The 16,516-nt window shown below is 41.0% G+C and overlaps 1 protein-coding gene across 3 annotated transcripts; it reads left to right on the top strand.

Moving 5' to 3' along the window:
* Positions 1-3,973: 3,973 nt before the first annotated feature.
* Positions 3,974-13,705, top strand: SERPINB13 (serpin family B member 13). Of its 3 annotated transcripts, none has more exons than XM_047086488.1 (8): positions 3,974-4,055; positions 4,218-4,399; positions 4,902-4,958; positions 8,899-9,027; positions 9,443-9,560; positions 10,965-11,107; positions 11,317-11,472; positions 13,292-13,705. In XM_047086488.1, exons 1-8 carry the CDS (start codon positions 3,974-3,976, stop codon positions 13,703-13,705), a joined length of 1,281 nt encoding a protein of 426 aa, XP_046942444.1. The 3 variants fall into 3 exon arrangements, with proteins under 3 accessions (XP_046942444.1, XP_046942445.1, XP_046942448.1); XM_047086489.1 differs by lacking the exon at positions 3,974-4,055 and adding an exon at positions 7,417-7,419 and having other exon boundaries at positions 4,235-4,399; positions 4,902-4,985; XM_047086492.1 differs by lacking the exon at positions 3,974-4,055 and having other exon boundaries at positions 4,235-4,399; positions 4,902-4,970.
* Positions 13,706-16,516: the final 2,811 nt, after the last annotated feature.

Genomic DNA, 16,516 nt, shown 5'->3' with positions numbered 1-16,516 from the left:
GGTCTCAGCTAGAGATTAGATTCACTCTGACCCTATGGCAGAAGCTTCGGAGGAAAAATTACACCACGAAATTCATGTCCTGTCTTTTTGTATCTTATGCCAGTGTGTCAAACCTGAGGTGTGTGCTGACTGGAGGTGGGGTGCTGCATGGTTCCCCACTGAACTGTCAGACAAAATGGCGGCCAGGTGACAGGAGCACTGGCTGGCAAAAGGAATCTGGTTGGGACCCAGTGGCATCCATTACATTAGAGTCTTGGAGAAGAAGTGTTACATGCCAGCGTCAGTCACAGACTGATGCACGGATGTAGAGGTTGTGTCCAAACTTGGGATAGATGGGAACCCTCTAGCACTCTGGTTCAGGGCTTAATTATTTTCGTCTCCTCACCCAGAAACATTTGAACTGCTCTTCTAATTGTCAATGTATTTTCTACCTTTGGGACAGTTTTGATACTGGGAGGGAGAGGCTGATGAAATAGAAGGTTAGGGAGGGGTGCAATGATTGGAGGTTGTGACATTGAAAATTAGGTTTAGGAGGAACAGGGATAAGACTCCATAGCCAGAGGGAAGAATTTCGGTGTCCAGTAATTTCCAGCAGGAGCAGTTCCTGGTGGTGACGACACCTAAAGTGTGACCATGTGTGTGGACCACAAGAGGAGAGGGAAGATGTCAGGAATGTGCGAGCTGCCCCTGGCACGGACTATGAAGATGTACAGGGGGCAGTGGGGTTAGAGTGAACAAGAAGACCATGCCTAGCAGGGGTGGTGGGGGTAGCTATGGTTCGGGAAGGGCACAGCGAGACAGGGTAAATCTCTAAAGGGAACGCTGAAGGTGTTGAAGGAAGAAAGGCTTGGAAGGAGCAAAGGTAGGAGAGAGACTAGGAATGGGGACTTTGCTTCCTGATCCCAAGATATGAGTGTTTGTCCCAGGGAAGATTGTGGGATGTGTGGTCCCCAGGGGAAAGCCAGGCCTCCCTGTGAAAGTGCCTGATAGAGGAAATGCTTTAGGAAAATGTGGAGGGCTTGCAGAGGTAGCTGGGCCATACAACGGAGTCTAGGGTCACAGAGAAAGGAATTAGAAGACATATGCTGATAGGGAGGTTCAAAAATGGAGCATTATTGCCGACTCAAAGATTTCATACCATCTAAAAAAAAACCTAAGACCTTCACTTTCTTGGCATCCAAGGTCAACTCCACAACCAAGTACTTTTTCTTTCCAAACCTTACTCAACTGGCATGTTTCTCAGTGACAATTAGAAAGCAAAGTTAATTAAATATTGCTTTGAATTTGCTTGAAGAGTTGTGTTCAGGAAAAAAACAAAACAAAACAAAACAAAAAACAAAAAGCAAAGTGTGAGTATTGAGATTGGTACACACTTGACCATGCCCTTAGAAGGTACATCACTAAGCTGCTTCCTTAGGCAGACATGCGGGTGAGAGGGAATAGCTAAACTGTCCTTCTAAGATTTGTTTCTTGGCAACAACATGAATCTTCACACCTTTACCCAAGACCAATGCTGAGAATAATCCAAGCACTGTTTCTTTAATGGACTAGTAGAGCCAGTAGGGATGCCTCAGGGTTAGCAGGAAAAACTGGAATTTGGAGGTGTAATCTCTTATTGAGTTTTTTTTGGAAACAGTGTTGTTTTCCTGAAACAATGAGCTTGTTGGGTGTTACGAATTACTGGTCCTTAGCCCAGTGTTTGGTACATAGTAGACTCTCAACCAATGCTTACTGAATGAACTAAAATGAGGGATTTCATAATTAAAGAGAGAATGCTTGAGAACAAGAGTTGTGAGTGCATGCGTGTGTGCATGTGTGTGTTTAGCGACCTGCCCAAACTTTTCTCACCACTTTTTGTTTTTTTATCTTGTAAGGTAGTTTTATTTCATTTTCTTCTTTTCATTCAGCATCCTAAAATAAGGAGCAACTGCTAAGTTAACTTTATTGCAGAGGCTGGGCTTGCTAGGACACAGCCCCATACTTCCATGGTAAGTAAAGCACGTATTAATTCAGATCTTTGTCAGGCTATAAACCAGTGGTTTCCAACCTTGGCTGCACATCATAATCACCTGGGGTGATAAAAATTCTGATGTCTGGTTCCCACCCCAGCAAATGTTGACTTTGTTGTCTGGGGTAGGGCTTGGACATAGTTTTTGTTTGTTTGTTTCCCAGGAGATTTTAGTGTGTATCCAAGGTGGAGAACCAGTCATCTAAACAATTCTTTCCAAAGGATCCTGAAGATCACTGGGGATGAAAGCCCGCCCTCTGATGGTTTTTCCACCTGAGTCATAATCTATTTAACTTGGTCATTCTCATGCTACTCTTTGGTCTTGGGTTGAGCTCCTGCTTTTAATCTTATTTTGCTGTCTGGCTGATTTTGATCTTCTTATGCTTGGGCCTCCAAAATCCTTTGCAAGGAATTAGAATTTAAACTCTATTCCTCTATGTCTTAAGGTGCACCCTTTGTGAACTACAGTTCACAAAACAGTTGCTGAGATCAAGTGCACAGCTTCATGGCTATGAGTGGAAGAAATAGGAAATGTAATCCTCAGCTTGTCATAAACCGTGTATGCTAATTTTATTAGAGAAATTATCATTGAGAAACCAAAATTGTTTTACTTGAAATGCAAAGATAATGACTAGGGAGAGGCAGGGAGAGACAGAGAGAGAGCTATAAATTAAAGATCTCAACAACTCCTGCTACGTATGCTTCCTGGTTCCTTTCCTAGCCACCTCTGTCTCTCCAAAATCCAGGTAAGTCCTTTCTTTAGCTTCAGCTTAAGACTTCAGTGTTTTGGGAACACTGATGTTTGTTGATTTGAAAGAATTACTTTTATTGTGCGTAATTTTCCTTGGGCTGGTTTTATTTAATTCAGTGCCTACATAGTCATGACAATGTATCATCTTGTTTGACTGTTAAGTTAATTGATTTTATTTCTTTTTAAAAAAGTTTTTTTAGTGTTTTATTTATTTTTGAGAGAAAGAGAAAGAGAGAGAGACAGAGACAGAGAGAGAGAGAGAGAGAGGAAGCACAAGTGGGGGAGGGGCAGAAAAAGAGGGAGATACAGAATCTGAAGCAGGTTCCAGGCTCTGAGCTGTCAGCACAGAGCCTGATGTGGGGCTCGAACTCACGAACTGCAAGATCATGAACTGAGCCGAAGTCAGACTCTCAACTGCCTGAGCCACCCAGGCACCCTGATTGATTTGATTTCTGAGTTAACTCGTAAGGAATCCTTGTAAGGAAACTTGGGGTTGAAATGGAAGTTTTAACAGCAGATGTGGAATGCCTTCACAGGGATGGGCCCTTGATTCAAAAACCCCTCAAAGTATTTTGGCTTTCAAAAAATTTTCTTCCACACTAATCTCATTCTTGTTTTAGGATTTTTCTTAAAGCCTTCATTCACTAGTTGTAACATAGCTGGTGGTGAAGAAAGCATAAAATGTGTTGTAATTGCTTATTTTAGTAAATAGTAATTGCTCTTTAAAATTATTTGTGTGTGTGTGTGTGTGTGTGAGGTTACAAAAGTAATATGAACTCATGGCACAAGCCTGAAACAATATAGAAAAAGTAGAGGAAAGAAAACACTTTTGCCTCTACTTAATAATCCATGGCAAAGAGATCTGTCATTGCCCTTTAGGGAAAATTCAGACAAGACTCCAGTTTTCATGCAGTTAGGGACTGGGGTTTAAGATAGTTAATCCACCCAGTCACTCTCTGCACTAGATTTCAATCAGTTGAGAAATACAAAGTACCTGGAAAGGAGCCACTATGGACTTTATTATTTTAAGGTTGGTTTGGAGACCTGAGATCAGCAGGAATTCTCAGGCCCTTCACTGGCCTGGTCACGGGCCAGCAGCTGGGCGATCGGAAGGGAGCAGGCAAGGGCTGGGCCCGCCTGGGGGGAGGAAGCAGTGGGCAGGCAGACTCTGGCAGAGAACAAGAGAAAAGAAAACCATTTAGGTGTCAACCCTGATGCCTAGGGAAATGAGAACAGAAACACCGGATGATGCCAGATTGATTCGCATCTCCTGTCCAGAGAAGGCCAAGGAAAGGGGTGAGAAGCAGGTAGCAGTGACTTTTCCCTAGGAGGATGAAAATCTCTGTTTCCTGAATCAATGCACAGACAGGAAGAGAAGCAGGACGGGTTCCTGTGAGAGAAAGCAATTCAAATAGGTGAAATGAACTTGTTTGGTTTTGACTGTTGTTGCTGTTCTAGATCTTGCTGGGATCTTCATGGATTCGCTTGCTGCAGCATACACAAGGTTTGGGTTTAATCTTTTCCAAAAGCTGAATAAGACAAAAGATGGCAACATCTTCTTTTCCCCCGTGGGCATTTCAGCTGCCATCGGCATGCTCGTCTTTGGGACCCAAGGAGCCACCCCGGCCCAGTTACGGAAGGTAAGGAAGCTGTCCAGGCAGGCTCGTCTCTGGGGGCAGCCCTCCGGCATTACCCTGAAATGGGGCTAGGCAACAGAGAATGCACGTGAAGGTACAGGGCAATTGCAGGTCTATGAGGGAAGTCCTCCTCCCTCTCCAAATATCGCCAAGCCATCTGCTCCCTGGTGCTTGAAATTCCTTTGAGGGGGTGCGGAGTGAGTGGCCTTGTCCAAAGTCTTTAACCTCATTACTAAAGACACAGCATGAAGAACAAAACCTACTGGAAGAAGTTGTGTAATCCCCACTAGCCTATAAATGACGCATCAAAGATCAGTACATGAAAGGATTAACCAATGTAGGGGAGATCAATGGGCAATCCAGACCTGTGCATGATTTTGCAAGGAGAGAAATGCTACCTGTCTACCACTGAAGTTTCTTGAACAAACATTCAATACCCCCGGACTGATTCTATGTGAGGGTTTCTCTATTCTGACCACAACCATAATATTTTCTGTCCTTCCAGATGCTCTCTTCTGAAAAAGAGGCAGGGAACTCCAGAATCAAAGCCGAAGAAAAAAAGGTGAGGAGATATGTGTTACAGTCTTCAGTAAGTCTGCTTTGTTGATATGGGCTCCCTGGGAAAATGTGTAGGAGGGGTAATAGTTTATGCTTGTTTTTAATCACTGCAGCCAAGTAGGGTTGCTGGTATTATATAGTAACAAACCCTTAATATTAAGAGGAGATTTTAACTTTATTTTTTAAAAATTTTTTAATGTTTATTTCCTTCTGAGAGAGAGAGAGAGAGGGAGAGAGAGAGAATGAGTGCAAGAGAAGGAGACACAGAATCCGAAGCAGGCTCCAGGCTCTGATCTGTCAGCACAGAACCCAACACGGGGCTTGAATCCACGAACCGCGAGATCATGACCTGAGCCGAAGTCGAATGTTTAAACCGACTGAACCACCCAGGTGCCCCAAGAGGAGACTTTAACTTTAAAGCACCTTGACTACTCCGATGTAAATATGCATGGACTGAAAAGTCCCTATGGCAGAGTGAATGGGTTTAGGAGTTAAACAGATTTGAGTTCAAAGCCTGACCCAGTCACTTAACCAGCCATGCTACTTTGGGTAAGCTATTCATTTTCTTTGGGCCTCTATGAAGTACCCAGTGGAGGTCTGGAACATACTGCTGACTCACCCAGTAATAATGGCGGTAGTAGGCGATACTATCACCACATTCTATTTTTATTTTAAGCTCCCTTGCTGATATTTTACATTAACGATGTATTAGCACAGGACCAATGACTTCTTAGGGTCACTTCTGGCTCTAGGGTTGTAGTATTGCTCGTCAAAGGACAATCTGCTCGAACATGGGAAAGTCCAGAGGTCAGGGCTGGCATCTGGGGATGGTTAGAGCTCTCGGGGTGGGGGAAGGCACATCTACCCTGACAGTAGTCATGGCTCGGCACCAGATGCTCATAAAATCATGGCTCCTATCACCCAGCAATCCGAGCTGTTCATTTCACAGTCCCACATGGCCAGGTTGTCTGGTTGGCTCTGGGGCATATGTGGAGAGTCAGGCTTCCTTACAAAGTTTGTGTAACAGAACTGGGTCAGATAGCTGCTCCACTGTCCACTTGACCACGGGGCACAGCTGTTTTCAGAGCACTCTCCCTCCCAAGCACGGTAGCCTGGACAGAATCTTTGCAGGAATTAGAAAAAGGAACGCCCCCTTGGGGGGTGACGGTTGAATTTCGGCTTTGTGCAGGGCACAACCTGTACAACTCTACATAGCAACTCTGTCCACCCCTCAGGACTTTTCTGGGACCCACAGAAGCATGAAGGAGAATAGAATTACTGACTGAAAGGACATTAGGACTGAGGCATGTCTTGGAGGCCACATGCTCTAATCTCCTCTTTCAATAGATGAGAAAGCAATGAGTACAGTGATTTGCTCAAAGACATGCCAGATGCACATTTCATTATCACATAAACTTAGAGTGTTCTGAACCTCGCTTTTAAAAATTGAAGATAAAATTTTAAGATATCATGTACAAAAGGTATTAGGAATTCTTATTCACTTCTGCAATTCTGAATAATGCAATTCTGAATACCTTTTAACTCTCCCTTCTAGTGTAAGAAATAAACTATTGAGGGGGCACCTGGGTGGCTCAGTCGGTTGGGCGGCCGACTTCGGCTTAGGTCATGATCTTGCAGTCTGTGAGTTTGAGCCCCGCGCCGGGCTCTGTGCTGACAGCTTGGAGTCTGGAGCCTGCTTTGAATTCTGTGTCTCCCTCTCTTTCTGCCCCTTCCCCATTCACACTGTCTCTGTCTTTCAAAAATGAATGTTAAAAAAATAATAAAAAAAAAGAAATAAACTATTGACAAATTAGCTAATGCCCCCAAGTACTTTCCTTGAACACATTCCCAGCCTTTCCTGAAAGAAGAAGTTCCACTATCCTGAACTTGGTGTTTGTTATTTCTGTATTATTTCATTGCATGTATTTTTTTTAATTTTATTATTCTTTGAAACCTCATTATTTTGGGCTCAGGATTGTATTTATAAGATTCATTTATTTTAGGTGGATACTTGTAGCCATTGATGATTCATTTTCATGGCTATTAACCCATTGATCCTGTTCATAGGTGATTTCTTTCTTCCTTGCTTCCTTTCTTCCTTCTTATTAAAAACAGATGACCCTTCTTATACAAGCCTTGTAGTTTCCCTGGATGAGAGTCTCTCTAGTCCTGAGCTTTCAAATATGGTAGCCACTGAATTGGCTATAGAGTATTTGAAATATACCTAGTTCAAACTGAAAGGTGCTGTAAGTGTCAAATATACATCGCATTTCAAGATCTTAGTATGAGAAAATAATGTTGAAGGAAAACTGTTTTACTACTCACAACACTTCTAACACCGAATGTGTGAGTTTCCTTATATTAAACAATTTTGACACTAACTGCATGAAGTCAGTGCAGACCCCACACGTTGAAGAGCTCCATTCCACAAGACTTGCCCTACTTCAGATGCTAATTGCAAGGAAGTAGGTTCCCAGATTATTCACACTTCTGCCCAACTTGGCTACAAATCAGAGGATCCCATTATCCCCTACTCAAATTTGATAATTTTCTATAATGGCTCACAGAACTTAGGGAAACACTGGTTTCTTGTAAAGAATACAAACCAATAGCCAGATGAAGAGGTATATAGGGCGAAGTCTCAGGTTTTCCCAAGAGTTTGGGGTGCACCGCCCTCCTAGAACATGGATGTGTTCACCAACCCAGAAGGTCTTTAAATGCTGTAGTTTAGGGATTTTTATGAAAGCTTTATCATAGAGGCACTTTCAGTGATTAGCTCTACCTCCAGCCCCTCTCCTTTCCCTGGAGGATGGGAGATGGGACTGAAAATTCCAAGCTTCTAATTATGGTTTGGTCTTTTCCGATGACCAGCCCCCATCCTGAAGTTGTTAGAACAAAAGATGCCCCTATCACCCAGGAAATTCCAAGGAATTTAGGAGTTCTGTGTCAGGAACCGGGATCAAAGAGAAAATATCAAAAGAAAAGATGCTTCCTAGCACCCAGGAATTTGTAGTCAGCAAATTACAAGGTTTAGGAGCTCTGTGTTAGACACCGGAGAAACAGACCAAGTACACATTTTTTTATCATGTCACAGATATAAAACATCTTGTTAATTTTTATATATTATTTTTGTTGAAATAATATATACTTGTATATTAATATATATATATAATTATGTATTATAGTTATGTCAAAATGATGTTCTAGATATATTTGGTTTGATAAAATATACTACTACGTTTATCTGCTTTTTACTTTTAAGAAGGTAGTCACTAGAAAATTTAAGATTATATATGTGGCTGGGGCACCTGGGTGGTTCAGTTGGTAAAGCATCTGACTCAAGAAAGGATCCTGAGGTTGTGGGATCAAGCCCCACATCAGGCCCCATGCTGAGTGTGGAGCCTACTTAAGATTCTCTCTCTCTCCTCTGCCCCTCTCCCCCACTCATGCTCTCTCCCTCTCTAAAATAATAAAAACTTTTAAAAAAAGATTATATATGTGGCTCACATTTGTGGCTTGCATTATATTTCTATGGGGCAACACTGGTCTATAGTACGTATCTGGAAGGTAGGGTGTATGTATGTTCAACTTTATTAAATATCACCAAACTGTTTGCCAAGGGGATTATACCAATATCTGTACCACTTGGCAGTGTATATTGGCCCATTTCATACAGTTGTACAGAGACAGTGGGACCTGAAACCCCACTGGCCTTGAAGTCACCAGTCATTGATATTCAGGGATAGTTGACCCTTGAACAACATGGGGTTGAATGGCACAGGTCCACTTAGATGCAGATCTTTTTTTTTTGATAAATACAACACTGTAAATGTATTTTCTCTTCCTTATGATTTTCTTAATAACATTGTCTTTTATTGAGCTTACTTTATTATAAGAATACAGCATATCATATATATAACATATATATTGTTTTGATTTTGAAGATTGAGAAGACAGAAGAGATACATCACCAATTCCAAGAGTTTTTGAGTGAGATAGGCAAATCCACTAATGGTTATGAACTAAGAATAGCCAACAGGCTCTTTGGAGAAAAGACATACCTCTTCCTTCAAGTAAGTTTAGCTGTATCCACCACATCTGTGAGTGGTATTCATGAATGGCCGATGGCCCATTTAGGACTGTGGGTCCTGGAGGCATACTGCCTGAGCTGACTGCCTGGCTCAGTCCACATCACTGGGTGTCCCCCTGCCTGTTCTCCAGACATTCAGGCCCTTTGGGAGCTTCTTTTTAATTCTGGTAGTCTAAATCTGCTTTTTGCCTTAACCCTATTGTACCTGCCAAAAACGTGCCTGGAAGTACTCAGAAGTGATTTTCCCAGGTCCTAAGACACCCTGATAACAATGTCAGCCATCTTTAATGTACAGACACATTTTTTAGAGATGTTGGAAATGGATAAACTGAAATTCCTTTTTTCAAAATAAATTGAATTTTCAACCTCCTTCTATTCTTTCCCTGTTCCTCCTAAAGAAATACTTAGATTATGTGGAAAAATATTACCATGCTTCTCTGGAACCTGTTGACTTTGTAAATGCAGCAGACGAAAGTCGAAAGAAGATTAATTCCTGGGTCGAAAGCCAAACAAAGGGTACAGTATGGATGGGTCATTCATCGTAAAATGCTTCTTGAGCACCTGCTCTGAGCTGGACACTCATAGGGTGCCAGGGTGCACAAGACTTTGGGGGGTTCAGACTTGAGATAAGTTTGTTAGGGTTAGAAGGGCAGGGCTGGGCATGAGGAGTGGGAGAAGACACTACAGAGAGTGGAATAGTCTCAGCAAATGGGAGAGAGCTAAGGGGGCCCCAGGGAGGGACCACAGGAAGCCAGCTCCATAACGGAGAATGATTTGAACATGGCTGTGCCTCACAGTATCTTCGGGACTCCTGAAACTGGACCCGTGTCTGTGTTGGGTTCACATCTTTTCCTTTATATGAGAGCCTTTCTTTCTTAGTCTGGGTCTGTAAGAGGAAATGTCATAGAGTGTCTCCTTTCTCTTGTCAAGTGAGAGACATTTAGCTCTCCTCCCACCAAGATCTTTATGGCCTCCAGCTGGGGCTGCCTGGCCTTCATCTCCACTAGAGCATCATGCTGGGACGGTAACAACTTTCAGCCCCATCCTCAGCACAGAACTTGACAAAGCCTCACTTCATGCTCTCTCCTTATCCCCTAGTATGAGCCAAACACACAAGAAATACCAGAGAGGACTATTTAATATGGAAAATACACTTGTGGGGGGGGGGCAATAGCTGATACTTTAGTGTTAGAATTTCAGAATACATTTTTTAAAATTCCAGTTATCAGGAAGACATTATTATTTCACAATACAATTTTTCCATCTTTATACTTAGACCAAAAAATAAAATAAAATTTGAAGAGCAGGAAAAAAGGAGCGTCTATCAAAGGGTTGACTGATGCCAATATTCTTCAGAATTTAGTGTGGGAGGGGCTAAACCCGGAGACAAAAACATCAGTTTCTTTTCCAATAATATAATAAATCCCTAAGTTTCGGGTGGTAATTATATCAAATGGGTAAAAATAATAGCTTACACTTACTGCGTGCTTCTTATGAGCTGGAGAGCGCTCCAAGTGCTCTACACATATTAAGTCATCTACTCCTCATAACCACTCCATGAGGCAGGTTTTATTCCTGTTTTGCAGATGTGGAAACTGAGGCACAGCGAGCTTAAATAACTTGCCCAAGATTCCTCAACTGGTAAGAGGCAAAACTGGATGCTAACAGAGGCAGTCCGATCCCAGAACCTGAACGCTTAACCATCATACTTCATTTTATCCAATGGGACACATGGGCTGTGGGAAAAGCGAGGGCCTCCCTACAACTCTGCCAGCAAACCCTTTGTTGGCAAGGCCCTCAGGTGCTGGCCTGGCTGAGTTTTTAGTGACGAGTCAAGTCCACCTTCATCATATCTGCCTTGCCTAGCACTTGTGATTTTGAAGATGGGCCAACTTTGTTGTTGTTGTTGTTCATTTGCAGAAAAAATCAAGGACCTGTTTCCAGATGGTTCTCTAGACAGCTTCACCAAGCTGGCGCTGGTGAACACAGTTTATTTTAAAGGGCAATGGGACAGGGAGTTTAAGAAAGAAAATACCAAAGAGGAAGAGTTTTGGCTGAATAAGGTATGGCCCCTAATTTATTTATGTGATGTGTTGACACGTGGAATGTACAATCTAAAGCCCTACTTGAGCGAACAAACGTGGTAGACAGCAAATACTGACTGGAGGCCCTGATCTTTAGCACTATTTTTGGGGGAGCCAATCACTTTGGTGGGCGAACCTGGCTGTCTTCCGCCTCCTCTGACACTGCACGCTCTATTGCTTTGTTGCAGAGTGCGAGCAAATGTGTGCCAATGATGACACAGACCTGTACCTACAGCTTCACTTTCCTGGAGGACTTACAAGCCAAGATTCTGGGAATTCCGTATAGAAACAATGACCTAAGCCTGTGTGTGTTGCTGCCCAATGACACAGATGGCCTGGAGAAGGTAAAACCTTGCATCTCCCCAGTCTTGCTTTCATCTCCTGAGGCTTTGTGTCCCAAAGCTTGTTTCTGGGTAAGCTTGGAAACAGGACTACTGATCTGGAGCTGGTGTCGAGCAGACACTCTTCCTTACTCTGTGCAGCAGCTACAGACGGATGTCTAAAAAGGGGCATTAAGCAATATCGGGTTTCATGAAAACAACCAATACTGAAATAGCTGGGGATGAGCGAACACGAACATTTAAGGTCATATGGGAGTTCCAAAGATCAGACACTATTCTGAGAAATGGTTGATCTCTGTGCACCTTTTCCCCAGAAAAGAACGGCATTTGCACATACAGCAAATTTTGCATCCTGTTCAATAGGCTATGAGACCTCCTGAATTTCTTTCTTGGAACTTTAATTTCTTTTTATTTGTTTTAAAAAAATTTTAAGTGTCTTGATTTATTTTGAGAGAGAGGGCACAAGTGGGGGAGGAACAGAGAGAGAGGGAGAGAGAGAGAATCCCAAGAATCCCAACAGGCTCCTCTCTGTTAGCACAGAGCCCGATGTGGGGCTCTCAAGACTCATGAACATTGAGATCATGACCTGAACCAAAATAGAATCGGTCGCTTAACTGACTGAGCCACCCAGACACCCCTGATTTCTTTTTAAAGATTTTATTTTATTTTTTTTTTGGAGCAGTTTTGGTTTACAGCAAAATTGAGAGGAAGGTACAGAGATTTCCCATTTCCTCCCTGCCCCCACATACACAGTCTCCTCCATAATCAACGTCACTTACCAGAGTGGTAATTTTTTTAATCCAAAGATGAACCTCCATTGACACATAATAATCGTCCCAAATCCATAAGATCTTTAATCTTGAACCCTTTGATTTAGTCCCCCTTGATTTAAACCTAGTCTAAGATAGCTCCAAAAAGAGGTCCAGTACATGGAAATAACTCGATAAATGATGGATGCTATATTATTATGATACTAGATGCTGTTCTCTGGCTGTGAAACATCTCTAGTTGCTTTGCATGTTGGAAAAATTTGGGATAGCAGAATGGCAATATGTATGAAAGCTTTAAGAGTATTCATACTCTGACTCCAAAATTCCAGTTCAGAAGAAACAAAATTGCCTTTCTGAGTCAAATCAGTAATTTCTGCATTAAATATACTAAGATACCTAGTTCGAAATTCATCACCACCATCATCATCATCATCATCATCGCTATTTTCAGATCCACAGTATCTATCAGCATCTATCATGCTGCATACTTACTAGACGATTGTAAAATGAGTGCATGAATGTTTGGCAAAATTTATCAGCTCGATGGAAGTATTATCTATCAGTCTGAAGATATTTAGGAGAGATACACACCTCTGAAAAAGTTTACATTAAAACAAGTAACATGGACATTCACTGTAATTGCAACTATGTAAATATATACCATGTAAGTAAATATATATATTATGTAAGGTATATTATTACATATTTATTACAGGTAATTCATATAAATATATGACTTACTCTATATAAGTTATACATTATGTATGCATAAAAGACTACAGGGGAATAGTAAAAAATGAAATAATATGTGGATTGATAGAATAATTAATACCTTATTTCTCATCCTTAAAAATTCATTTACTACTACTGAGTTTTCACATACATAAAGATGAATAAAGAAGTGTAAGACAAGTGCCTGCTATAAAGACAACGGTCTAGTGGAATAACATTTCTTTTGTGCATTATTAAAATTAATCATTTCTAACAGCTTCAAATCAGTGTTACAGTGTTCTAACTTTGTGTTGATAATCATACCACTTTTTCCTGCATAGATTATAGATCAAATAACTCCAGAAAATTTAGTAGAGTGGACTAACCCGGGGCATATGGAAGAAAGGAACGTGACCTTGCACTTACCGCGGTTTGAAGTGGAAGATGGGTACGATCTGGAGGCCCTGGAGGCCATCTTGGCAGCCAGGGGGCCGGCAGACGCTTTCAGCGAGTACAGAACGGACTCTCTGGGGCTGTCCTCACACTCCGGGCTGCAGGCGAAGAAGTTCCTGCACAGGGCCTTTGTGGCGGTCACCGAGGAAGGGACTGAGGCTGCAGCAGGCACCGGTGTGGGCTTTGCTCTCACACTGGCGCCGGGTTATGAACATTTTCATTGCAATCACCCTTTCCTGTTCTTCGTCAGGCACAATGAGTCCAACAGCATCCTCTTCTTTGGTAGATTCTCTTCTCCTTAGGACAGTCATGGCCTTGGCGGAAAACCAGTGTTAGAGTATCAGTTAAGACTACGGACATAGCCCATTCTTTAAGAAAAATTGTCTTACTTGCTTGCATTCCAATCTTACCATCAAAATCAATGACCCGGTGACTGTAACAGGGTGCGTGTGTTTATAATTCTCCTTAAAGCTGAAACGTCCTTTTGTTTGTGCTCGGTAAAAACCAAGTTAAATCGAGGCTCGGTAATAATCTGTTGATTTCTTCTGGAAGTAAATCAACCTCTTGTGGTTTTGTGTACTAATGGCGAGAAACAGACTCTTCAGAAAAGACACAGACTAGTCTTTCTGGGAGTCCCTCTAGTTCCAATAGTTTGACGTAATACACAAATAAAACAGTAATTAAAAAAATTTTTTTAACGTTTATTTATTTTTGAGACAGAGAGAGCATGAATGGGGGAGGTTTTTTTTTTTTTTTTTTAACGTTTGTTTATTTTTGAGAAAGAGAGAGAGCATGAATGGGGTAGGGTCAGAGAGGGAGGGAGACACAGAATCTGAAACAGACTCCAGGCTCCGAGCTGTTCGCACAGAGCCCCAAGCGGGGCTAGAACTCATGGACTGCGAGATCATGACCTGAGCCAGTCGGAAGCTCAACTGAGCCACTCAGGCACCCCTAAATAAAACAGTAATTTACTCGATTCATGTGTTACTTTTTTCTTTCTCGGCAAGTGCAGCAAAGTGCATAGAAGAAAGAGGATTTAGAAGCACGTCAGCAAAACATAAATTCAGGCTTAAAGCCAGGAAAAAATAAAACAATGTATCAGACAAAGGATTCCCATATTTTCATCTTCTCTTCTAACGGAGCATATTATCTGTTGTCAGTTGTGTAAGCCTTTTGATACTGTGAAATAAAGGCGATTTTGAGAAGATAAATATTGTAGCCAATCAATTTTTTTTTAACAGCTCTATTGAACTGTAATTTACCTACTATAAAATCCACGCTTTGGAAATTTATGGTTCAATGATTTTTGGTAGATTTCTATAGTTGTGCATCTGTTACCACAAACCAGTTTTGGAACATATCCATCATCCTACAATGTTTCCCTGATGCTTGTTTCCATCCCCAATCCCAGGCAACTATTGATTTGTTTTCTGTATTTGTAAAATTTTCTTTGATATTTCATATAAATGAAATTGTTAAATATGTAGGTTTTTTTTTTGCATCTGACTTCTTAGCATAATATTTTCAAGGTTCCTCCAAGTTGCAGCATAAATCAATACTTCATTCTTTTTATGGCTGAGTAATATTCTGTTACGTGGATATTTCAGATTTTGTTTATCCATTCATCAACTGATGAACATTTATATTGTTTCTGCTTTTTGGCTATTGTGAATAGCACAGCTATGAACATTTTGTATACAAGTTTTGTGTGGACACATATTTCCATTTCCCTTGGGTACATACCTAGAAATGGGATTAGTGCCTTTGTGTTTGTCATTTTGAGGAACTGCCAAATTGTTTTCCAGAGGGGCTGCAACCATTTTACAATCTCATAGCAATGTAGGAGGGTACCAATTTCTACTCCTCTTTGCCAATACTTGTTACAGCCAGTCTTTTTGATTTTAGCTGTCCTAGTGATTGTGAAGCAGTATCTGACAGTTTTATGGCGTCTTTTGAAGTACAGAGTCTAATGTAGCAATATTATCTTTGAAGGATAATGTTTTTGGTGTATCTAGGAAACTCTTTCCCTAATCCAAGTTTACAAAGATTTTCTCCTGTTTTCTTCTAGAAGTTTTAGTTTTAACTCTTCCGTTTAAATCCATGGTCCATTTCTGCTTGTGTGTGTGTGTGTGTGTGTGTGTCTGTGTCGTGAGGTAAGGTCTAGGTTATGATTTTTTTTGTATACAGATGTATCATTATCCACAGCATCATTTATCAAAAAGACAATTCTTTCTTCACTGAATTGTCTGGGTACCTTTATCGAAATCAATTAACCATAAATATAAGGTTTTATTTCTGGTGTCTCAATTTTGTTCTGTTGATTTATATGCTTACTGATATGACCATACTGCATTGTCTTGATTACTAGAACTTTGTAGTAAATTTTGAAATCAGTGAGCGTAATTACTTTGTTCTTTTTCAGAATCCTTTTTGGTTAGACTAGGTCTTGTGCATTTTCATGTAAAATTTAGAATCAGTTTGTCAATTTATTTAAAAAGCCTACTGGAATTTTGATAGGAATGGCATTAAATCTATGGACCAATTTGTTCAATACTGAATTTTCTAATCCATGAATATCAAATGTCTCTCCATTTACTTAGTAATTTCATTTCTTTCAGCAATATTTTATAGATTTAAGTGTACAAATCCTTTTTTCATTGAATTTATTTTGACAATTTTTGATGCTATGGTGAATGGAATTATTTTAATTCGGATATCAAGTCATTAGGTTGTATACCTTAAATACGTACACATTTATTACACATAAAATAAGAATAAAAAGAAGCATGAAATAAGATGTTTAAAGGAATTTAAAAAGGAATTTAAAAGGAGTGTTAATGGGTATTTTGTTGAGTGATATTTTTCTTTTTTAATATTTATTTTTGAGTGAGAGAGAGAGAGAGAGCGGGTGAGGGGCAGAGAGAAAGAGAGGGAGACACAGAATCCGAAGCAGGCTCCAGGCTCTGCGCTGTCAGCACAGAGCCTGATGTCAAGCACAGAGCTTGAACCCACGAACCATGAGATTATGACCTGAGTCGAAGTCAGACACTTAACCGACTGAGCCACTCAGGCGCCCCTAAACTGAAGTTTATTTAAAAAGGCAAGGAAGCAAG

The sequence above is a fragment of the Lynx rufus genome, unplaced genomic scaffold, assembly GCF_022079265.1.
Source record: "Lynx rufus isolate CCGP_SWC_20201006 ecotype Redwood Valley unplaced genomic scaffold, mLynRuf1.p SCAF_20, whole genome shotgun sequence".
Taxonomy (NCBI): domain Eukaryota; kingdom Metazoa; phylum Chordata; class Mammalia; order Carnivora; family Felidae; genus Lynx; species Lynx rufus.
Note: the sequence above shows the minus strand (reverse complement) of the source record. Positions and strands in the feature narration are given on the sequence as shown.

Bases quoted from the DNA above. Each gene is read 5' to 3' on its own strand.
- SERPINB13 (XM_047086488.1), top strand. From the start codon at position 3,974: ATGCCTAGGGAAATGAGAACAGAAACACCGGATGATGCCAGATTGATT. The intron at 4,400-4,901 runs GTAAGGAAGCTG...CTGTCCTTCCAG, and splicing joins CCCCGGCCCAGTTACGGAAG to ATGCTCTCTTCTGAAAAAGA. The intron at 9,561-10,964 runs GTACAGTATGGA...GTTCATTTGCAG, and splicing joins GGTCGAAAGCCAAACAAAGG to AAAAAATCAAGGACCTGTTT.